The sequence below is a fragment of the Uloborus diversus genome, chromosome 4, assembly GCF_026930045.1.
Source record: "Uloborus diversus isolate 005 chromosome 4, Udiv.v.3.1, whole genome shotgun sequence".
Taxonomy (NCBI): Eukaryota; Metazoa; Arthropoda; class Arachnida; order Araneae; family Uloboridae; genus Uloborus; species Uloborus diversus.
The window spans coordinates 121,353,211-121,378,205 of record NC_072734.1 but is presented as its reverse complement, the minus strand read 5'-3'; the positions used below and the strand labels follow the sequence as shown (position 1 = coordinate 121,378,205).

At 32.8% G+C, this 24,995-nt stretch overlaps 2 protein-coding genes across 3 annotated transcripts in view; one reads left to right on the top strand and one right to left on the bottom strand.

Moving 5' to 3' along the window:
* Positions 1-9,594, top strand: part of LOC129220257 (tRNA-splicing endonuclease subunit Sen2-like) — a 41,750-nt gene extending 32,156 nt beyond the window's left edge. For both annotated transcript variants that reach the window (XM_054854636.1, XM_054854635.1), the window contains exons 5-8: positions 910-1,051; positions 6,419-6,579; positions 6,715-6,804; positions 9,360-9,594. In XM_054854636.1, coding sequence (XP_054710611.1) covers positions 910-1,051; positions 6,419-6,579; positions 6,715-6,804; positions 9,360-9,416 — 450 coding nt within the window. In that variant the 3' untranslated portion in view covers positions 9,417-9,594. The remainder of the gene's footprint in view (positions 1-909; positions 1,052-6,418; positions 6,580-6,714; positions 6,805-9,359) is intronic.
* A 5,500-nt stretch (positions 9,595-15,094) lies between these two features.
* The window catches only part of LOC129220803 (dynein regulatory complex protein 11-like), a 77,966-nt gene continuing 68,065 nt past the window's right edge, over positions 15,095-24,995 (bottom strand). Inside the window, exons 11-14 of the mRNA XM_054855234.1 lie at positions 21,415-21,614; positions 17,705-17,991; positions 16,907-17,084; positions 15,095-15,114 (exon numbers count right to left, since the gene is read on the bottom strand). Coding sequence (XP_054711209.1) covers positions 15,095-15,114; positions 16,907-17,084; positions 17,705-17,991; positions 21,415-21,614 — 685 coding nt within the window. The remainder of the gene's footprint in view (positions 15,115-16,906; positions 17,085-17,704; positions 17,992-21,414; positions 21,615-24,995) is intronic.

Below are 24,995 nucleotides of genomic sequence, written 5' to 3'. Positions count from 1 at the left end.
TCAATGAAATATATTTTATGTATTGAATTAAAAGATTTTGACTTCATTTGTGATAGGTATGTACAGATTTAATGCATTTAGAGATTCACTGTGTTCATATATATTGAAGAAAATTTTAATTAAAAATTTTCAAGGATCAGCAAAAATGCTATAAAAGCATTAAAAGTTCTTTTGCCTCATTCAGTAGCCTTTTCAAATATTTGTTTCCTATCTGAAGTCACAGATAGGTAATTAATTTTTTACTTTAAATTCTGAGATGAATTTTTTAAAACTAATTATTTGAAGTAAAATTTTAAAATTTGCTCTTAAATGGTACGAATGAAGTTTAACCTATTCATCTCAAACCTGCCCCATTTCAGAAACTACCCACCGGCAAAAATGTTCAACTTTGCGGCATATGCAGCATAAATTCAACATTTTTCTCATCTTCATCTCAAATAATTTATCCTGATAATCTCTAAATCTTGAATTCCAACTACACTGTGGATTTTTGGATATAATCCCCAATGATACTTATCAACAGCAGGAGTTAAAGACAAAAATATTCCTTTTTATATATAGCATAAACACTGTCCTTTGAGTCATGAGGAATAATGTAGCAGTGTAAGACAATTTGAAATGAAATTGTTGAACTGTGTAGAATTTGGTGAGCTTTACTTTCAAGTCTTGAAAAAGTCTTTTTGCTTATGATGCTCTAGTGTTTTAATATTTTTGATTGAAGACAGACATTTTAATGCCAATCATTTAAAGATAATTTTTATTGCTTTCATTTTTGGTGATCTTTGCTCTTGTATTTACAATGTCTTTCATTTGCAATCTTTCCTATTCTATTAATTATAGTTTACTCTTTTAAAATTGTTTCTATAATACTACAACAACTTTTAAACTTCTAATGACATTTCAATTTAGCCTCTAGATTTGACAAAATTGTGGAATAAGTTCTGTAACCTATATCCAGAGCAAAATTTTCCTGTCATGTATACTGCTTACCATCATTTTAGAAGCAAAGGATGGGTTGTGAAAAGTGGGCTCAAGTATGGAGTTGACTTTGGTGAGTTATATGAATCTCAGTGAAGTGTATTATAGAAATAATTTGAAGAGAATATTATTAATACTTTCTAAAACCTAATTTTTCTTTAGTAGATTTTTAAAAAATGTCAGGGAAGAACTTTACATTCATTTATTATGAGTGTGATTGTGTTAAATTATTCCATTAATTTCAATTGCATTTACCCAAGTTTTTGACCTACACATCTGTTGTATTTGTTATGCACTTTCTTGGGTTCAAGAATAGATTATTTGCATACTTCTTGATTGCTAAATCATTTGCAAACTTCTGAACGTATTTTTTTTTTCTTCCCAATGGGGCTGTATTAGAGACCCACCTCAAGAGGCATCTGGGCCATAACCAGACCTAGTGCGCTCCCTAACAATGCGTCAGTCTTTTGTGTGGCACCATTAAGGCGCTGATGCATGACACAGTAGTGTTTTTGGCGTCCAGTTTCCACCAGATGGAGGCACTTGGGCTCTCATTTGATGCGAAATTGCTCTAGGAATTTAATTTAGCCGAGGGATATTCTAAGCCAAACGAATACCCAAGGGATATTTTACATGCCACATAATCATACGACATGGGCGCTGAAGATTTTCTGCATCTCGAAAATCCACTGACTGGCCACCCAGGTCAGAACCTGGGTCCCCAGGCATAGAAGGCCAGCGCCTAACCATCATACCACCAGTCGGCCTGAACGTAAATCAAAATAGGGTAAATTGAAACTTAATAGATGTTAAAATAGAGGTGAAGTTCCATAGATTAAAAAAATATTTCAGTTTAGTGATGGATAAATATGTAACAAATTTAAGACTTAATTATTTCAATACACATAACCCAAAATGCTTAAATGAGACACAAATAAACTTACTGTTTGTAAAAACAGCAGGTTATGATAGTTTGTTGGCTGTGATTAATCATTCTTTGCTCTAAAATTCTTTGTTGAGTAATGTGTAAATCAGAAAGTTTTTTTCCCATAGTCAAGGAATGGCTCAAAACTTCCAATGTGAAAGTTTTTGCCTGTGTGTCATCGATATCACTACCCTGATTTGTCACTTCCAAAAGATCTTCTTCAGTGAGACCTGAATTGCGTGAGTTTAATAACTTTACTTCTGGAAAGAAAAGAAGTTCTAAAAACCATTTGCAAGAAATATCTCCAGTGACCCAAGCTCACTTCTTAGCACCCTAAAACGCAGTTCTTTGTGTGTTACTTGCAATCTCAAGAGTTTGAACATTGAAAAAGGAGACAATTTTCTCTGTTTGCAATGTCACTTCTGAATAAAATCAAGACTCATTCACGTAAAAAAAAAAGATGTTAAATCTTAAGCCATTTATTATCAAATCAGCATTTAAAAAAACTGGGGAAAATGAGGGTCTATTGTATAGCATATAATGGTGTATTTCAATGGCATAAGTCTTGGTAGTTACAGTGCTGGCCAAATTATTAGACTAAGACTGCTTTAAAAGCAAAGTCTTTATTGATTTCATAACTATAGACACATTAACGAACAGTGAAATAATTATCTAATATTTAGCATGCATTTCCTTGTTCTTGATGAGCATTTTAAGTCTTTTTGGCATACTTTTTACAAGGTTTACACCATTTCTTAACTTTTTAAAAAAGGAGGTAAAAAATTGTTTATACTCACTATTATATATAACTCACATACACATACTCATTAGTTACCTAAAACTAACTTTAAATATAACAAAACACACTAATAAAAAGAACTAGTGAACTGTTTAAGCTGATTGAGGTTATGTTCCTGGTAGGTAGATAAACAAAGCAGACAGTGCTGCCACCTGCAAACATTAAATTATGCTAAAATAACGTAATAATCAGTGTACAGTATGTACTGTACTTTAACAGTAAAATAAATAGTATTTTAGTACAAATAGTGTACAAAAACAAACAAAACTCTTTAGTCTAATAATTTAGCCAGCACTGTATATAACACAATATCACCCGAAATCAGTATTAGGATGTCTTATTTATCTTATTATTGTCTTACTATTGCTCTGAGGTGATGATATATATAATTTTATTTATTTTTTGATACCATAAAAAATAGTATGAATACAAAATACCTTCGAGTTTAACTGGCATCTGTTTGATATTCTTTTTATCGTTCTTGGAACTGGGGGACGAGATTCTTTTTTAGCCACTTTTTTCCTCCTATCTTCTATGACAGATATAACTGCTATTTTCTGTCTTTTTGTTGGTCAAAAAACCCTTTAGTCTAATAATTTGGCCTGCACTGTATGTAATGGTTGTAAGACTTTCTGGTAGTGATTGGTCATCCTCTTAAACTGCATATTAGTTTTCAATTCCTATATTAAATTATATTTCCATGTTTGAAGTAGCCCCAATTTCGTTCTACTATTTAAAAGGTGCATGAAAATTTTCAGGATCCTGTCTAATACACTGAAACTTGAGCCGTTGAAATATGCTATTATGTGCTATATATGAGCTGCTTATACTGCCGTGCTAAGCACATCTGCACTTTTTATTAAAATTGAGTTATTGTTACCAGGTGGTTTTTTGTAACATATTTTACCTAAATACAATGTTTTATGGCCATTTGAGAACGGGAAATATTTTTAAAAAAATTCTGAAAAAGTGGCTCCTGGATCAAACACATGGAGACACAAAACTATAAAAAACAATATCTCAGTTTCAGCTTGACTGCAGATACCACATTTGTGCTTAGCATGGCAGTATATCTCAAAAACGGAAAAAAAAAAGGCTTCCACTGTCAGATTCAGGTAGTGATGTGGACAGGGTAAATACCCAGTGGGTAGGTAAATATTTTTTGGGTATTTACCCAGGTATTTACCTAAGGCCTAGGTAAATACCCAAAAACTGTGTATTTTACAAAAAAAATGAAAAAAGTGAATGGAATTTTTTTTTTTAAATCTAAATATGAAATAATTGGTAAACCGATACATACATATGTATAACACAGTTTATAATAATTTTTATTGAAAGATTTGATGACATTATGAAAGAAACTTATCGTGAACCAAAGAATTTTTCTTTTCAATGTCATAATTGGAGAAATATAAGTAATTCAATGATGAACTTCAGGATTTCAAAATCACAATCTAGGTTAGTCATATCCAAAAGGAAAAAAAAAAGGAAGCATGAGGGATGTTTGGAAGAATAAACTGAAAAGTTATTAAGACTATGATGTTATTTGTTTTATTGCTGTTTAAGTGATAACCTGGCACATATAGAAACAGTTTTCACATTAATAAGCAAAAAAAAGAAATCAAAATATTGTTTTCTGTTGCCTTGCTCATTTGCATTTGCTCCTCGGTACTTCATGAGGAAAAATTGTTCAAACTATTTTTAATACACTCAAATAGTAATGTAGGGTGGGAAGGTTAATATTTTTTTGGATATTTATCCGAAGGCAGGGTAAATTCCCTAGTAATTGCGCATTTTGCAAAAAAAAAAAAAAAAAAAAAAAAAAAGGTGATATCAAAAGGTGATGATTTTCTTTTTAAAAAACATAAACCGTAAAACATCTTCAAACACATTTTACTGAAAAAGGAATGATCAAGTATTTTTATGCTAACATTTTTGTTATACTGCATTTATTTTTAGTATTAAATTATTTTGCTCTTTAAATTAAAGCATATCAGCTGCAACGTCTCTATTTTTTCTCACACTCAATACGTATACTTGAAATACAATATGAAGTGAAAGTCAAAATATCAAAATGAATTAAGCGAACTAAGGACTGATACATTATCTGCAGAACACATCTAAACACTTGAACTAGGTTTGGAGGAAATTTCTGCATATTGGATATAGGTAAATAAATATTAATAAAATATTGAGCGGCATTTCGTTACATTTTGATGTCATGCAGGGACATATTACTGGGTAAAAAAGACTAGGATCTAAAAAAATTGATGTTTACTTTTTTGTAACTAGTTAAGCTTTTTACTTTTTGTAGAATGGCTTTTTGTATCTGAAATTTGGCTATCAACATTGATTAGGCATATCCAACACACTTAATGCGAATATCGTATTAGATTGCTAAGTTGTTTCACACAATAATTCTTTGAATATGTGATCAAAATACAATTTTTGGGCAAAAATGTATTGTTTTGTATATGATTGGTTATATATATACATAGTGGAATACATACAGAAAAGTATTTTAGTTGAATATAAATTTTTGAAATAAATACCCGGGTATATACCCAATTTGGGTATTTATCCAGGTATATACCCTGGGTATTTACCCCTAAAAATAAATACCCAGGTATTTTACATCACTAGATTCAGGGCACTTGATATAAGTAAGAACCATTTTTCTAACATTTTCTGGAAACACAAGTTCAGACCATAAGTATTTAATTTTAATCCACACAATAATCTTAAAGATTTTGAAATACTGTTTTTCTTTATCTTTTAATTTACTTATTTCATATCATTGAAAAATGTAAAATAACAATTAAGTAATGTTGTACAAATATCAAGATTGTTGATATTTGTTAGCTTTTATTCAAAATATTCATACAGATTCAACATTTTAATGAAACAATGGGGTCGTTTCCAAAATTTTAAAAGTATTTTTTTCAGAAAGAGCATGCTTAAAAATATAGAATCTGAGCATTTTTAAAATAATTTGTTTAAGTTTAATATTTTTAAAAGATTACTTAAATCAGCATGTTTTCATTGTTTACGCTTCTGTCATGTGACATCACAAATGATGAAATGCCAGTCAGTGTTACCATTCACAGAGAAAAATCTTTAATTCGCATCTTTACTCACGTGTATTGGCAACAATATGGTTGATAGCAAGTGTAGAGCGCAATATTTAATTCGCTTCTTAATTATCATAACTTGGAAACGTGGTAGAAAGATGCGCCAAATCGCATCATTTGTGGCGTCATAAAGACAGGTCTTGTTTTCAAAATCCAGACATTTTAAAAAATTAATTAAAAAATAACTGTTGGGAAATTGAAAGTATTTTCTGGGTCCATGTTATTTTTTTTACTTGTTCTATCAATTTCAGTGACTAAAAGTAGTACTTTTGACTGAAGGTAACAACCCCATTGCTTTAATGATTGTTGATGTTTTCCAATTTACTTTTTTCATGAGATATTTAGGAGACAAACCTTTGTTGAGTACGGTCTGAGTTGAATGGCTCTTTTATTAATTAAAACTGACTATCCCTAACATTTAAGATTAGTTGAAATCATGTATCAAGATCTATTTATTATAGTTCTTATTTTTATTATGGATTATAATGAACCCATTAAAATCTATTTCATTGCTTATGCATTGTCGGTATTTCCCTCTGTCTTAAAAATCAATTAAAGAAATTGTACTATCATTTTTTCCTTAAGTGTTGTATAAAGATGGACCACCATTCTACCACTCCACTTATGCAGTGATAGTGAAATCTTTAAAGGAACAGAACTACAAAGAGATAAACACAGGTGGAAAACAACCATTAACCTGGTCTGCTCTCGCTGCTATCAATCGAGTTTGCTCTCACTCGGGAAAGGTAATTAGTTATTTTCAAGAAATTTGAACTATGTGTTTGTTTCTCATGTATTTTCATTTTATATTATTAATTTTTTCATGCTGAGTTATAATCTATTGAATAACAACATGCCTTATTTATGAAATTTTTTTTAAGGGACTGATGTTTTTGTATGTTATTAAACCAAGTACAATGTCTGAAAACAAAATTTCGACTCCATTTTGCATTTCCGAATATAAAATAGAGGTAAATATGCAAACTTTCATGTCCCTTTTAAACAGGGTTCGAAAATATCCAATATTTTGATATATATCAGATATTATGATATATATCCAATATTTTCAATCAGCACAAACTAAAGTCTTCAAAATAGTAAATGCATTCTCAAATTACTCTTTATTTTCTTATATTATTATTACAATATGTAGACTTAAAATTAAGCTTTCTTTCATTACTTATATCTAATATTTCATTTTACATTTTTATCCATTTTTATTAATGTTAATTTAGCATTAGCTGTTTTACTCATTTTTCTTCTTTACATAGCTGTATGATTCAGAAATAAAAAAATATGCATTAGTCAGTGCACAGTCAAAAGACATTTTTTTTTTTTCTGACCAATGTTTAGTATTTAATTAGGCACTTTTAATATGAATTACAGTTGTTACATTGCTAATATATTTATGAACATAAAATAAAAAGGAATATTATATAACTTTGTTAGATTAATCATGTATTAATACATCATAAAAATATAACACATAACTTTTTGGTTATTTGTAATAAAAAATAACCAAAATTATTATTATTATTAATTTTCATATTGAAAATATGGTACAAAAAGTAAAAGTCGAAAATATTAAAATATCATGATATTTTCAAAATAAATATCGGATATATATCGTGATATATATCATGATATATATCAGCGAACCCTGGTTTTGAACCTTATTAATTTCTTTGTTGCTTAGTATGCTGATGCTAATCCTAAGTTCAAAGTACAGGGTCCTTCAAAAAGAATGACTATGTTTCAAAAAATCATAACTATTCAGATTTTAATCTTTTATCAAATAAGGTATCGTTTGAAAGGGGAAAATCTTGAGTTTCTCTTTTTCTTCGCCCGCCATTTCAGTATTTGTGAAAATGGCTGCAAAAGTTTGGGTTGAAGTTAACTATCTTGTAGACATATGCTGTGTATCCAAAGTTGCACATATTGAGCACCTTTAATTTGGTATGCAAAAAAACTCTGTTATTATCCATGAAAAAAAATAATCTGAAGTGTCTGTTTTCAATAGTTTTCATAATATACGCATTTCAAATCGGGTCATTCTTTTTGAAACACCCTTGTGTTCGTATTGGAATCGGATGATTTGAATTGCACAGTTACTGCATAATGTTTTGTAAAATTTACTACTTTTGTATGTGTGAAAAAATTTATGCATTGGTATTATACAAGCATAAATATAGAAGTAATAGTCCAGTTTGTCCAGTAGAAAAGTGAATAAGATGTGAAATCACTTTTGTGCATGAAAACTAAAAATGAAAGATACAATTGCACACAAATTGCAGATTACTACGTAGACCTGTTTCAGGGTTACAAGGAACCCCTTTTTAAATGTAAAATTAATGAACTTATGGAAGAAAAGACATCCGACAAAAGCTGTTTGTCTTTGTAACCATATTTAAAAATTACATTCAACTGCAGTTAGTACAAAAGTGCAGAAATCCAAACATTGCTCATGAAGTCTGAAGATCAATAGAACAAAATTGAATGACTTACATCATGCTTTACTCAAAATTGGCATTAAAAAAATTAATTAATTTGAATTTTGACATCTTGAACTCAAATTATGTTCTTCGCAATCAAGTGTGCGAATGTGTGTTTGCAGGTATGAGTGTGTGTGTGTGTGTGTGCAGGAATGAGTGTGTGTGTTTGTGTCTGTGTGTAGGCGTGCTTGTGCCTGTGTTTAGGCATGAGTGTGTGGGTATGTGCGTATGTGTGTAAGTATGCATATGTATGTGTAGTTGTGAGTAGGTGTGTTATGTATCTGTGTGTGTGTAGGATATTGACGCAACCTGGAGGCGGTTTTCGCTAGAGGAGCAGCATCGTGAGGCCGGTCGACGGTGGTGTTGCAGAGAGAGAGGCGGGGGGAAAATAAAATCATAGGAATTCAAACAGTCAGATGAGAACAAAAAGCAAAGTGATTGCTCCATAGTATATGACTCTATGTGATATTATTTAATAATTATAAAAGAAAAAAAAGATGACAAAGTATCAGTAATCCTTAAATCTTTAACTAGACAATTTGCATGATTGATCTCTTGCTATTTGCAAGGAAAAAAAGAAAAAGATACAAAGTTTAGCTCATTTCAAATTCAAAGCTTTTTTTGATTATGTTCTTAATACTATCGTTTTCTTTCAATGCTTGTAAAAAATATAAAACTTGATCAGTTAAAGTTGGTTAAAAGCAACTTGCTATCATGTAATAGTGACCATATTAAGTGAGTTTAACTATATTTTTTGATAGATAGTCCCTTTATTTTAGCAAAATGATACAATTTTTTTTTCTCCTTCAAAGTATTATGTATTGACTTAGACTTCATTTTTGTTCTTAACAAGTTAAGAACTTGTTATCCTAACTTAAATTTGCTCAAAAGGATGTGTTTAGATTATTGATTTTAGAAAGCAAGAAAGAATTCTGCGATTGGTTATTGAGCAGATGTATTTTATTTTAATAACTTATTGAACATTTGTTATAAATGCTTTGTTACTTTCAATTAAAATTAAATGTCACCCTTAGGAAGTTTTGATTAAAAGATGGGTTCCTTCAGAAAGTCGAGAAGAAGACACTGGATGATGATTAGAAAAATTATGTGACTGTTTGATAAATCATTTGTATATTTTTTTCATATGATTCATATGCAAAGAAGTTACCTTGTTTTGTATATAAAAGTTAAAAATCTAGTTTTTTATAACATTTGTGTTTGAAATCCACTTGTTGCATTTGTTTATTACAATCCACATTTCACACATTAAAAACCAGGCATATGAACTATGTTTCTAAGTTCTTGGATTCTGTTTGTCTTTTATCTTTGGTTCTTCAGTAATTTCACCAGACTCTTCTTTCAAAACCTTAAAGCGTCTTTTTTGAAGAGGCATTTTAGATAGCCAAATCTTTAGGAAAAGAAAAGTACTTTGTTAAAAGTTATTCAACATTTTATTTACAAAAAATCTTCTTTTTTTAATTAATTAATTACCAGTACAAGAGGTTTGTTGCTGAACTCCAAACACCATTTTATCATTATTATTCTTTTTTTTTTTGAAATTGTCAGTCCCTTAATCAATAAAAACACATGATTGTGTGTAACTTTAAAAAAAGGATTTGAAACAAAAAAGCTTTATCTGCCTAAAATCTAGCCGCAAACTGTTTAAAAATGGTCATTATTGATTTTTTTTATTGCCCAAAAAAAATATCAATTCAGCATTCATACTTCCAGAAAACTACATTTGTTGCATGGAGCTTTAAGAAATTAAAATACTAAATGTCGTATGGTAACCCATGACTGCTATGCTGAGCACAGAAGTCGTATCTGCAGTCTGCAGCTGAGCTCAAAATGAGAAAGTTTTTAAAAGTTTTATGTTGCCATGTGTATTTGATACAGATTCCAATTTTTCAGATTGTTTAACAGAATACTTTATTCAAAAATGACCCCAAAACGTTGAATAAGTTATAAGGAACCACCTTGTGACAATAATTTAATCTTGATAAAAAGTGCAGATACGAATTTGTGTTTAGCAAAGCCGTATATTTTTTGAAAGAGTACAGGGAGGCTGTTGTAACTTTCACAGTACTCTTTCGGGGTACAGTTGTATTAACATAAACATTTTTCTTGTCAACCACAAATGTTTTTTTTTTCTTTTTTTATGCTCAGAAAATTCAAAACAACTTTTAAATCTAAGCAATTACATTTACCTTATATTCATCGTTTTCTTCTTGAGGTATTGGAACATGATCCGACAGGAAGGGAATAAACTCGGAGGCAACGAGAGGGAATTTCATTTGATGGAAAAGCCTTCGTTCAGTCAGGGTCTATGTGACAAGAATGTTCAACAATAAATCATATTTCAGCAAACAAATTAGAATTTGAAAACTTTTTAAACATTCAACAATGTTATTTACTTTTTTTTGTGTGTGGTATCATTTGTATCAATGACAAGAAAGATGTGACATAGTTTTTAATTGCATAGTAATCATCATTTGCATGGGTTTATGTCGATTAATTTTAAGTAACTGCTTTACTCTATATTATTTTTAGATCCAAAGTTGCAGTCATAACAGATGCTTTTATGACTTCGCTTTCTGATGGACTTTTTGTATTAAATATAGGCTATCAAACATTTTTATGGTTTTTCCTCTCGCCTATCTTTGTTTGACTCACAATAGTCTTTATAAGTGACAAAAAGCACTATGTGAAATTTATGGAAGCCCTAATATTGGTTATAAATAACTTATTAGCTGTCTAAATATGTCCCGGACAGGTAGAATTTGTTATTGTTGTTTCTTATCCTCCGATTGTCTGACGGAGACAGACAAGATCCAGCAAATCATTGACCCTTAAAAATTAATAACAAGAAGGGGGGAGCATATGTCTTCTTTGGTAAGTCCCAAGCAGTCCAGGATGTATTCGACTGAGGCCTGCTTAACCCTGCACTTGAAGCAGACCATAAAAGTTTTTCTGCCCTCAAAGAATGAGAGACTCTTCGTATATCCACTTGCTGATTTAGTCATTCTTTCACAGCTGAGATCAAAAGAAGAGCCCGGTTCTCTAGCCGCATACAGTGGTGGGAAGGAGGGATCTTCCACTCCTTTGATAGGTGACGATTAATTTTGGAGCGGTGCTCTGAGTTGGTAAGTTCAGAGCGGGAGGATGTCGAGAGACTACCGCCCTCCTTGTGTAAGCGATCCGCTTGCTCATTTTCAAAGGTGTCTACGTGGGATGCTATCCACTGAAAATGAACATCGTGAAGCTTTGAGATAAGTTTGGGATTATGAAGGATGGAGATGCTTATTTTGTCTCCAGCTTGAGTCCAATTGTATGGGTGTGGAAGGGAGCTGCGACTGTCCGATAGAATCCTTAGTTTCCCAAAGTCACTTTCATTGATGATTGCTTCGAGGCCTAGCTTAATTGCAGTGAGTTCACTTTTAAAGACAGAAGAAAAACCTAGATTACAGAAAAGTTCTGCCCAGATTTTTCAATGTAAACCCTGCTACCTGCACGAAAATCCAGTCCATTCAGGTAGGATTTCAGGTAAGATTTGAATTTATTATCTGTTATAAATTTATGTTCAATCGAAAATCACACCAAAATCTTGCAATTTAGGGCAGTATAAAATATGTACAGAGTGCAGTGGCATAGCGAAGGGGGAGAGGCATTGGTTTTAGCATAAATGCAAATTAAATACACCGCCAGCTCCGTCAGCCGAAGCAATGGTTCGGTTCAATCACTCGTCTGGTCAGTGCTAATGCTGTATTAGCTACCAGTTTGTTTGGCACTCTTGGCTTCCTTAAGAGGTTTTCCACCTCCAGCTCAGTCACTCCTATGCCGGGCTGATGAGTGCTAATAAGCACGAAACTGCAGTCCTCGGCTGGAATTGACTGAGCTAGTGGTGTATTTCATGTATTTCTGCCTTAGCCCTGGCTATAGGGCGGTAACTTACTGAATATAATTCAGTAGTTTATGCATATGAAAGAGCTGTTTTAATTTAAAAAAAAAACCCTTCAGAAGTTTTTTTTAATCAAAAAACCCCTTCAAAAGGTACTTTTGATCAAAAAAATCCCCACAGAAGGTATTTTTGATCAGAAAACCTCTTCCAGAAGGTATTTTTGGCTGTGCTAGTGACTGAGTGACTGTGGTATATAAAAAAAAAAAAAAAAAAAATATGAAAACTGATTTTTTTTTTTTAAATTGGGCTATTAATAAAATTGTAAAGAGAAAAATAATAAAGAACTATATCTGTACTCATTGTCAGTTTGAAATTCACGGAACTGAATTAACTCACAATGAAAAAGATAAGATTTTCTCATAAATAAAAACTAATTGAATATAAAAGGAAACATTCTACCAACATTTTTTGAAAAGATACTTATACAAAATTGTGATTAATTTGATTTCATCCTCACCTGTTGCACTGCATATTTTATGTGTGGGGCTGTGAATCCATCCGAGACGCCGCTTAGAGCACCAAGACCTAACTGTGGGCTAATGATGCCCTTATGTTTTAATATCATCTTGCTCCAAAGAGCTAAAATTATTTCAGAAAAAAATGAGGAGTTATTTTATTAGTTATGTAATGCAAAATAATGATACAAAGAGTAACGTCTTGAATATAAAACATGCAGAATTGAAAATACAAACCATATTAAAATTTTTATATAGTATCATACAGACTTTTTTCTTGTAAAAATTATGCCGAGTGTAACCCTATTTAAAAGTAATGGATTCTCCCAAATTAGTTCAGTTCAGTAAGAAGCTTCACAGTGGCGCCGACTCCATGGGGCCTGAGGGGGCCCGAGCCCCCTCAAAAATATTTTTGAGGGGCAGAGCCCCCCCAATAAATCAAGAAAATTATTAGTTATATTATGCTTTCTAAACTCATACATTTATCTTTTATTTTCCTTGTTTGAAGATAGTTTACCTTGTAAAATACATTCAGTAATGAGTTAAAACAAATAACTATTATGGTAGTAAGCAGGTTAACTGAAAACGACTGGTGGGAATAATGATGGTGTTACAATGCTCGAACTTACGGGTCAAGTCTGTTGCCGGTGGGCAGCGCTGCGGCGCGCTCTTCTAAGTGTTGCTGATCTGGAAAAAATATATGAGGGTTTGATTTATATACTAAAAGGGAGCGTGATAGTTTTGAATACTTTTGGGAATTGTGTTTAAAAGAAAAACCTTCACAAAATGATGATCCTTTCGCTTCCTCGGAATCGACGTATACCAAAGAAGTATGAGAAGAACAAAGCCAGCTCACCGCACACTTTCAAAATCCCAAAGTACTACAAGACAATACATTGAGGTGTGTGTACAATCTTGCATCATTAGGTGGTTTACATCAACTGGACTCACATAGGTCATTGCAGTTGAACAAGAGTGCTTGCTTTTATTAAACAAAAGTGAAACAAATTTTGAAAAATCAACTGAGTTTTTCAAAAATGACCAAGACATTGAGATATTGCTTGAAAAAGTCAGCTGATATCACTAATGAAAAAACAACTGGTCTTAAAAACCAGGCGTAAATTAAATTACCTTTTTACAAAAATACTGTGCGTGTTTGTATTTATTTTTTCCTTTTTTCAAAGCCAAAAAATATGTGCCAGGCTTGTCGAGTTTTCGAGGTTCTAATGTTGATTACATGATGTTAAAATGCTTATAAAAAAAACTTTGAAGCTCACTATTTTTGATCTCAAATTTAGAAAATTTCCCGCAGCAATCCCCCTTTCCCCCCACACACACAGAATTTTTTTTTTTAAGTCGGCATCTCTAGGAGTGCCCTTCCATGCAAGTCAAGTGCTCACCTTTTTCAATGCCCCGCTACAGCACTGCACGGCTCCCCATAGAAAAAAAAACAAAAAAAAAAGTCTCTTTTTATGACAAGTGACATGATCTAGTTGAACCAGAAAATTTGTATACCAATTTTTAGATTGTTTTACGTTGAAAACGTCATGTCACATTTGTTTGTTTAAATTAAACACACCAGAAAATAAGTAAATTGGTATTTTCAAGGTACAAAAATCTGACCTTTATTTGGGGGGGGGGGGGAATCCGTCTCCGGGTGGGATTACATAATCCCCTAAACCCTTAGGTGATGTCTAGCCCCTCCAATAATTTTTGCAAGTCGGCGCCCCTGAAGCTTCATATATATATATATATATATATATATATATATATATATATATATATATATATATATATATATATATATATATATATATATATTTAATACTTTTGTTGATAGACAGGCAGTATTTTAATGTGATGGAATCTTATTTTGCCATTTACCTTCAGTTCTATGCAAGTTTTCTATGAATTGGGCATGTTAGGGGTCCAGTAGAGATTTCGTCATACTTATGAGATAAAAACGAATTAAAATCGAAGTATGCTTTGTATTTATTATATTATTTTTGTGTATAATTGTGTAAATTTTCAGTGCATTTACCTTACCACTTTCTTACAATGGCAATGATTTTATTTGGTACCTAAGTACTTAAGGCTCTCACTGCTGACGAGACCTGTATCATTGGAGCTATTTAATTGTTATAAATCGTGTTAGTCCAATAATTTCATTTACCTCTTTGTTATCTAATTCAGACGATTGGCACCATTTGAAATAACACTAGACTTCCAAAAGTTTTATTCATATTTTTTTATTATCTGAGTACTGTTATGCATTCTTTGAAAATGGTTTATAATCCTTTATTTAATGCACCAATAAACCAAAGAAACAAAAATCTACAAGCCAGAAGTGCATCAACTAATTTTGAAGTTGGGAACCTACAACATTTGATTGAAGGTTTAAATGATTGCCACATCAACTGCAATGGAGTGTTTTGATTATCGATTTTACTTTAAAGCTGTGACGTCGGCATTTAACGCAGCTTTTAAATTTGAAAACCAAACAAAGCGGGAACTTTCAATAGAAAAAAGCAACTTTAACGAAAAGCAGTACCTCCTGCCACCAGTCATGTGGGGCAAGATGCCGGGATGACGTTTTTCCTTCTAACCACGGAATTAAACCAACTACGTACGCATCAATGCAGGTTATTGGACCTGCATTATTAGCTTGCTATTCTGTTGCTAAGAGTTCTCCTTACTGCTTGTACTGCAGTGTGTTCTCTCTCTGCCCATTATTTTATTTCTTATGAGTGGGATCATCAAGTAAAAATAACTGCATTATCACAGTATAAATTACACAGTAGTGATAAATTTTCTTGATTTCAAGGGCAGGGCTTATAAAACACCATTTTCATGCTTGAGAATATTTTACAAAGAATAGAACGATGTAAAAATTTTAACGTGGAAAGAAAGATGATATTTTAGCCAGACGTAAGAAATGAACAACGATAAAAAGAAGTACAATGTGTTATTATTACTTGGCAAAAATACCCAAAAGCTGTATGAAAGGAAGAGGATCTCATATTGGAGCACAGAAAAAGTCGGAAACCGTAACTAACACGTGTTGCAATTCTCGATTACTTATATTAAAAAAAAGGAAATACAGTAAATGCACAGAAAAATTAACCGTGAGAAGTATGCATGGCACCAGGGGCGCACTCAGGATTGTTTCCTGGGAGGGGCTAGAAATTTCGCAAGAAATTGCGATCAGAGAAGTGAAAGAACCAATAAAGTTTCAAACGGCCCTTGCCCGAAAAAAAAGTTACAAGTCTACAATACATTACAAGTCGCAAAAAACGCAATTTGTAGGAGTTCTTATTGACGTCAGAGAATAGACGGAGATGAGAGTTTCGGGAGAACTCTCCCGAAAATGATTCTCAAGCCTTGAAAAAGAAATTTTAGGGATGTTAATGGAAGACGGAGGAAAGGAGGGGGGTAGGCCTTCCCCTAAAGAAATTTCTAAATTGTTTTCAAAATTGTAGTCAATTTTTCATTAACTTCGATTCCCTAAAAGGATTGGGATCTCCCCTGAAAATTTCTGAAGTTGAGGTTTGAACATACAATTTTAGGCTACTTTAGCAATGCTAGGTGAATGGAGAGGTTCAGAACCCTCCTTGGAAATGTTTTAGAAATGAGTTAGGAAAACCGCATTTGTAGGCTGTCGTTATTGATATAAATAAAGAGAGAGTTCAGATTATCTTTAAAAAATATTCCAAATCGAAGTCTTTAGAAACGCGCGGTTTTCAACCCTTTTTCGTGACGTTAAGGACTTGACAGTTCTGATCAGGTAATAAGTCCCCAAAAATCATCTTAGACAATTTTTGGGTCAGTTACAGGAGAAGAAGGGGCTAAGTGGCCCTATATTTCGAAAATTTTTCGATTTTGAAGACATTGAAAAAAATTGAAGTTATCTTTGATGAAATTAGGATGGGGGTTGGGGTTGAGTGCTCGCTCCCGGTAAATTTCTAAAATTCAAGGCCAAAAAAAATAAATAAATAAATAAAACCCCGCAATTTTAGGTTTTTTTTGGTCAAGAGGGTTCGTCTTCATGCTTCTGGGAGGAGCTTAAGCCCCTTAGCTCCCTCCGTGGATGCGTCCACTGCATGACACCATTACATAAAACAAATTGAGCAGAGCTGTGAACCATGTTTCGAAATAGAAAAAGCCTTACCTCTTCGACAATTATGGTCTGGACTGTAAATGCAAATTATTTTACTATAACAGGAGCTCATTCCTTTCAAGTCAACATCAAATGGGGTTACAGATGTTCCACAAATTAAGATTCTGTCATCGTTTGTGATCGCCTTCATCAGCTTCGGCAGTTCTTTTTTCAGACGAACTGCTTCCGCCTGAAAATTTAAAAGTACAGTGGACGGCGGGTAGTTGAATCAGTGGTTAATTGAATCAACCGCTTTAATGAATCAAATTGTCAAAAACAACCAAATCCAGCTTTATTGAACTATCCACGAAATTGAATCAGTTGCTTTATGGAATTTTGGATATACTGCAATGGGCAGATAAACGGCAGTATCTGCAGAAATGAGTTTTCAAGATATTCGAAGAAATGCGTTTTAAATTCAACACTAACAATTAGGAAATGTTAGAATTTTTTTCAGCGGAAACCAAATAAGCAAGCAAACTTGCTTGCCAAATAAGCGACCTACTATAAAGCTAACGTGCAATAGATGACAACAATGAAAAAAACTGAAAAAATTTTTTGCAAACATTTACAGTTACTATCATTTATCTGCTGACAGCAGTACAGAGAAATCTCTTTACAATAAACTTCAAGGGAACACAAACTCTTTCGCTGTAACAAGAATTTCGTTGTAATGGAATTTAAGCAATGTAATATAGAAATTAAATTGTGACTGACAGTTTATTCCATTAAAACGGATATTCCGTTGTATTAGTATTCTTGAAACGAGATTTCACGGAAAAACACATCTAACTGAGTCGATCAACTTACAAGAATACTCGTTGCTGGTTGCTTTCTCCAGAAGTAATTTTCTGCATCCTTTATATATATGACTGTAGGCTGAGCTAGACGCCCGACCTTGTACACCAGGTGCATCAACATGTCGAGGCCTTCTTTTCCCGGATACTTGCCATTCACATTTTCGGCAGAGAGGTCCATCAGTGTGGCACCGATTTCGTTGCAGATGGCATAGATCAGCGATTTTTTCCCACACCCGTGAGGACCGACGAATAGGACGGATTTGGTGAAAGCACCCTTGGAATGTATGGCTGGGGAACCTGGAATGTATATTTTTACATGAAAATCAAACATCATCTATGTTGATTTTCAAACTTTCTATTCAATTTTTTTTCAAAATTTGCAATGAGCCCCAGACTTGTTCATCAAGTTTAACTTTAAAATAAGAAAAGAAAGCCATTTAATGTTGAATCAGTACCTTGGAAGTAGGTGGCAGTCCAAAAGTATCAATTTAAAGATTTTTGTGCCAATATAAGCTAGGTAAATTAGCTCTAAAAGATTCAACTCAAAAAATCCATTAACACATTGAAAATAGGTTTTCATAAAACATGTTACCATACGTCAATCTCAAGTACCCTCTCAACTATCAGTAAGAACGCCTGAAAAATCACGTCTTTGGACTACAGCCTTCATTATCTGATTTACAGAAATGTATTAATGAAACACAGGCAATAAAAACTGAGGCTGGTGTACTAACGGTGAATACATGGTTATAACGCACAATCAATGGAAATTAAATTGCATTCATGTGTTTTGGTGTTTTGTTACAAGTAACCCCTCATTGTAAAAAAAATCCGAAACGTTACTGATTATTTCAGGCGGACGTTTCGGGATTTCACAGGTTTTCATCTATTTCCCTGTAAAATCAAGTCTCTTTGCAAAAAAGTTTCTCAAATTGCTACAAGTTGCATGAATGCAGACTTTTCACTGTTGTGAAAAATATTTTCAGCTTCCTATTGAAAGATTGACTGAGCGTTTTTATTTATAGTATCGACTTCAATTCGATTATATGACCCGTCCAGTTCGACTAAGCTCCCAGCGAGAGCGAGTAAATCACTGGATAGCTGCAGCTTTGCAAGGTAAGAATTGCAGGTGATTGAGATGCTTGGTTCTTACTCGCAGTTCTGTCTTAGCTTGGGCCATAATTGTATTAGTGCTTTTGGTCCTTTCTTGGTGAATCAGAAATGTTCTAATCAATTACATTAAACTTCCATATTTTTTCTTAAAGGTTCCCGAAACGTGACTGGCTTTAACCGGAAAGATTTTCAAATTCTTCAGAGAGTTTCAAGAATAATTTCAGAAATGTTACTGACATTTGGAGGAAAACGTTCCAGGTTTTTGCAAGATATGTTACGGGCAGAAATTGGGCACATCAGCTGCTTATTATTTTCCAGGAATGTTTCTGAATTGTTTTACAGTGCTTATTCAATGCAAAATATGTAAGCTTCTAGAGCAGATAATCGACCTTCGGCCTGCTAAACTTAAAGTAATGCCGTGCTAAATCAATAAAAAAAATCTAAAATGCCGTGTTAAAAATTATTTTTCTGCAGGTACACCATAACCTCCCCCCTTCCTTTTTTTGCTAGAAATTGTAATTTAGTTTCACCTCGTTAAATCACCTTATGTTAGTTGAACCTTCAGCTGCATTAGCAAAGAATATTCATTCCGTTCATCGAAAAAAAAAAGAGAGAAAGAATAAATGAAATAACAATATATATTTCGAAGAATTAAAAAAAAATCCAAAAGAAAAAATTTAAAAATCGGCCCAGGAATTCAAAAATAGGAAAGAAAAACACTAAGCCAAAGGTTTTCTCTACAAGGAGAAAAATAAAGAAGAATAACCTAATAAATTGAGATCAGATAATAGGGAAAATGTTGCAGAAAAAATTCAAAAAAAAAATTAGTGAAAATAAGTACAGTGCAATCTCGTTTATCTGGACAAATTAGAACCAAAGGTAATCCGTAGAATCAAAGGTCTGGATAATCCGGGTTATGGATAATTCGCAAAGCAAATCCTTAAATAATGGGAATGAATGACTCGCCATTCATTATGATAAAAAAAAAAAAAAAAAAAAAAATCCGGCAATGATTAACTGCCAAATGTAGATAAATGCACTTTTCAACTTAGCAGGTGCTAATTCTATTTTTACACACATTCTTATTTCTCCCTCCCCCCTCTCTTCCAATGACATTAAACCTTCTAATGGTCATCGAAACTTGTCATTGAAACCTGATTTTAAGTCTACACTACTTACTGCTTTAGATTTACTCTATTTTCCTATTTTTAGATCAACACTACGTATAGGCGCAAACGAGTGACGAGACCAGTCTTGAAAAAAAATCCTCTCTCCTCCGCTCAGCTATGCGTTTTTGATGTAACTTGAGCTGTTGCAGTTAATTTGTTTGTACGATTTGTTCGCGTTTGTGGGTAATCCGTTTGCAATATTGAGCAATCCAGTTTTAACTTATACATGCATTTTTTATTTTTACTCTTATCGTTGTAGCTATGTGTAAATGTATCCCAGTGTAATTGATCTTTTTAAGCTATTGCATACGCTAGCCTGGTTTTTACCCACCTAATTTCGGATTATCTGCGAAATCACTTATCCGCGGCTAACCCACCATGTTCCGCGCACAATCGGGATTTTACTGCATGTTGAGTAATGCTAGACTTGTAGTTAAAAAAAAATCAATAAAATAAAGGCGTACATGTTTATATAAGGATTATTATAAAACTAGAAAGGCGCCCGTCAAGGTACTGTCTGACCATCCATTGCATGGAAAGGCTAATATCCGTTTTATAGGCGGAAATGGACGTATCTATTAGTTTTAGGGGTGTTAGTTGTTTTATTACAGATGTGCATTTTTGCCTCTCTATTATTGAGCCTTAGTTTTGTAAAATTGAAAATTTGCTATCAGCAACATTTATTTAATCAATAGTATATTCGATCTATATTCTCACGGCAAAAATTAATTGATTTATTTCTTCACAACAAAGTTTTGAGCTTACCATTTTTTTTTTTTTTTACGTTACTGAACGAAATGAAAATATTTTATTTTCTTTTTGTTGTTTCCATGGTAGCTATTTTTGTTTTCCCTTATTTTATTTTTGAGAATGCAATAAATGAATTAGGCACTATTGACATTATAAAACGCGTGCTCAAAATCCCATCGTTATTTTCCCTTCTCCCCTGCTAGATTCATTCAGATGGAATAGTCTTTACTTGGCAGATTGCCAAATTACATACAATCCGCGGTCAAACAGTATGACGGGTGAAATTCGCTTCTCTTCTTCAACATTTGAACGAAGCAACTGCCTGTTTGGTGATATTTTGATGGTTTAAATTTTAACCTCAACTCCAGTGGATTAACTCTAAACTCCAGTAGATTGCGTTAATTGTTTTCGTTTCTTCATTCCCCTGAAATGACACACTCTTATCAGTAAAACAGTTAAGTTACCGGATCGAATTCAGGCTTGTCACAATAAAAACCTTTCCCTGCATGTTAAACATTACCAAAACACGTTATCAAATTATCATGCCGTAGCGCGAGTTTCATAGTTGAAACACGCGGGATACTCGATCATCGGTTGTTATTTATTGTAAAATGCTTTTTTTTGCGTTCGTATTGGTAAAACTTACACTAGTAGTATGACATTTTATTCTTTTTATTAAACGCCTTACCCATGGGTAGGATGCAGTATTCATTCACCACTCGCCTGATGTCTCCCAAGCAAGGGACGGGCTCTTTCTCCGGATCACACTCGTACTGCTTCATTGATCCCACGTAATTGTAATCTCCGACAAAATCTGATAGATTGAATTTCGGATAATTAATGATGATCCTCTCCTTGATTAGTTCTTCGACGAGCGATTCAAAGCTCCTAAGAAATATTTTAAAAGAAACATATTACATGAGATACGTTTTACAATATATACAGTGAAATCTCGATTTTACGTCTCCTAATCCACATTTTTCCCGCATTACTTGTTCATCAGGTCTCAATTTTTTCCTATACTAATAACAAGGTTGCCAACTGCTCCGCAAAAAAAAAAAGCGGAACTCCGTAGCTCCGCAAAAACGTTTTCTTGCTCCGCATCTCCCGGCTTAGAGTTTTCAAGCGTGATATAGTGTTTAAAGCTGTTTTTTTCTTTATATTGTAACGGATTCGGTGCGACTTCCACTTTCTTGAAATGAAGACACAGTTCTTGATAAAAACACAGGAGCTTTATTTACACTATGTACAGGAGAAATCGTTAATAACTGCTAAAATAATCATCAGCAATTAAGCAAATATCACTCAACACCGTAAACTCAACGGTTAGACACGTATTTACTTCCAAATACGAAAACAACACAGCGAAATTCCTCGCTATAAACAGAGCTAATACACACTCTCAGTACAAATTCTCAATCGAAACTCCCCTCTTTATCACGCAGGACGCTTTTATAAACATCGAAGAATTTTCCACAACATTCTTACCTCTTCTCGAAATGCGTAGACCGTTATTAAATTTTATCAATGAAAAGAAAAGAAAATAGGGGGTCGTATACTTTAGCCGAATGAAAAGGGGTTGTATATTCATTACGAGAAACTATTTACAGGTTACGTTGCTACAATAATTACTATTTACAGAATTTGTAACAATATTTATTTTTATGTTAGTGCTTAAAAGGATTATCAAAGCTTAAAAACAGTTTAAGATAAGTGGTTTTAGTTTTTTTTTTATTATTGATTTTTTTTTTTTGCAAATTACCGAGCTGTTTCGCAAAATTTCAAAATGCTGCTCAAAATCACCACAGATGCTCCTTGTATTGTTTCCCTAAGATTAGCAACCCTTTAATAATGTTAAATGAACTATATTATAAGTTTGTTATTTATGAGTTTCCCGCATTTTACGTTTTCCCTGGGAAGTTAAAAAAAAAGAGGGGGGGGCAAAAATGCTCTAAAACAAGCAATACGTTTCATTCGTGCTTTGTAAAAGAGAACCCAAATTGTTGAAAGTTTATCTATGAAAACAGAAATGCTGCTGCTCAATCCGTAGCCGTCCTTGTGCACTTTTTGTTCGCCAATGAAGATGAACAAGAAGAACCGAAAGCACAACAGCGCAACCCTTTTATTCTTTCAATATTGCAAAGAAGAGCTTACAAACAGTGAAAGACATTTCTTTCTCATTAAGACCAGGAAAAAAAAAACGTGCAAAAGTCTTTCCTTCCTGGAAGATGCTGCATTTACTTTGAACCCAATTACTGAAAAACAATTTACTATTAGAGACTGTTCTCTACCTAAACGTACGGATTCGCAACTTAATGTGTTAAAATATCTAAAACGATGCGTATAATGATGTTTTTTCCCCCGGTAAAATATAGATATTATACCTTTTAGAAGAACCATCTTTACTACTTTAAGTTTTTTCTATTTAATTTTTATTTTCTATGTATTTCTCATATTTTTCGTATTTTTGTATTTTACGGTATTTTTAAACTAGTACCATGAGAAACGTAGAATCGGGGTTTCACTGTGCATGGTTCATTAACTCCGGCTCGTATTTTTTGTGCCTTTTTTCAGACGATAGTAAGTGAAAGGTAGAAAAATTAACGCGTATACTTGTTGGAAGAACAAAGCCATAAGGCTGCAGATGAAAGTAACCTATGATGCAATTGGTGCCGCGTTTATATTTTCGTCGTATTTTTCGAGTGGCGAATTTTAGTTTTTCAATTTATTTTTTCTATTTTTGGAAGCAAAATACTAGCAAATTTCTATTTTTCACGTCTTATGCCTTTTAATAAAATTATTTCTATCGTCTCAAAAAAATGACATAGATAAAAAAAGAACTATTAAAAAAAAACATCCTTGGGACTTAACAATCCTTTTTAAAGCGGTATTTACTTCTATCCTCACAATAAACGAGTATATATTAAAAAATAAATAACACAAAAAGTCGGCATGTCTAATATTTTAATTTTGTAAAAAAATAAAAATAAAAAAAGTGTGTCGTAAAGACACACGATAAAGGTGAGACTTTTACATTTTCTTTGCTTTTTGCATTCTGAACTGACGCTACATCCACACGTTTTCTCTCACATCGCGTTCTTGTTCTTTCTGCGTCTGACTTGGCCATATTCATGGCAAAATTGTATATTTTAATGAAGAAAATATATTATAAACAACGAAAAAACTAACAATAGCCAAAATCCGCTTTTGAAGTATGGCCAAAAATACTGTAAGCTGATAGTGATTGTAAAGTTCGTGTTGTTAATAAAAGTTAACGAACTAATTTCAAGACTGAACTTAAGCAATGTGGATTACACTTTTAAGCAAATGACGTGACTTGAATCAAAGAAATCTTCGAAAACTTACATCGTTTGAAAAACTTATGATGAACAAAATTCACACATATATGCATGTTTAAGTGAAGCTTTAAAATCATTTTTATAAACTTATTAACAAAACTAATAATTTTTTTTTATTTTTTATTGTTTTTGTCAGCAATTAAAAAGTGGAATTATTTAAAATCTATAACTACTAATATCTTTTATTTATTTATTTATTTTTTTGGCAACAATAAACCACGGGACGCAGGAGACCAAAGAAAACCAAACGTCAGCAGCCAGCAAAAGCAAATCCATCGCCAAGAAAGACGAAAGAAAAAACGCGACTAAGGAACAGTTTACACGACAGAACAAGTTGGGGTTTTCTGGGTTTTTCACCCCTATGTATCTCAGCCCCATGGAGACCCCTGAAGTTGATTTTTGGTATACTCAATCTCTAGTGGCCCCTGCACTGTAAAAAAAAATCGGAAACGTTTCTGAGTATATCGTGCAGCTGCGGTTCATGAAATTTTCAAAAACGTTTCTGAGTATTTCGGAATTCTCTTTCTGTAATGTCCGGAAACGTGTCTGAGTATTTCGGAATCTTCTTTCTGTAATGTCCAGAAAGTGTCTGAGTATTTCGGAATCCTCTTTCTATAATTTCCAGAAATGTTTCTGAGTATTTCGGAATCCTCTTTCTATAATTTCCAGAAATGTTTCTGAGTATTTTGGAATCCTCTTTCTGTAATTTTCAGAAACGTTTCTGAGTATTTCGGAATCCTCTTTCCGAAATTTCCAGAAATGTTTCTGAGTATTCTGTGCAGCTGTGGTTCATGAAAGTTTCGAAAACGTTTCCGAGTATTTCGGAATTCTCCAAACAATTTTCAAAAACGTTTCTGAGAATTTCGGAATCCTTTTCCGTGATTTTTTCTAAAAAATAATTCTTTACTAT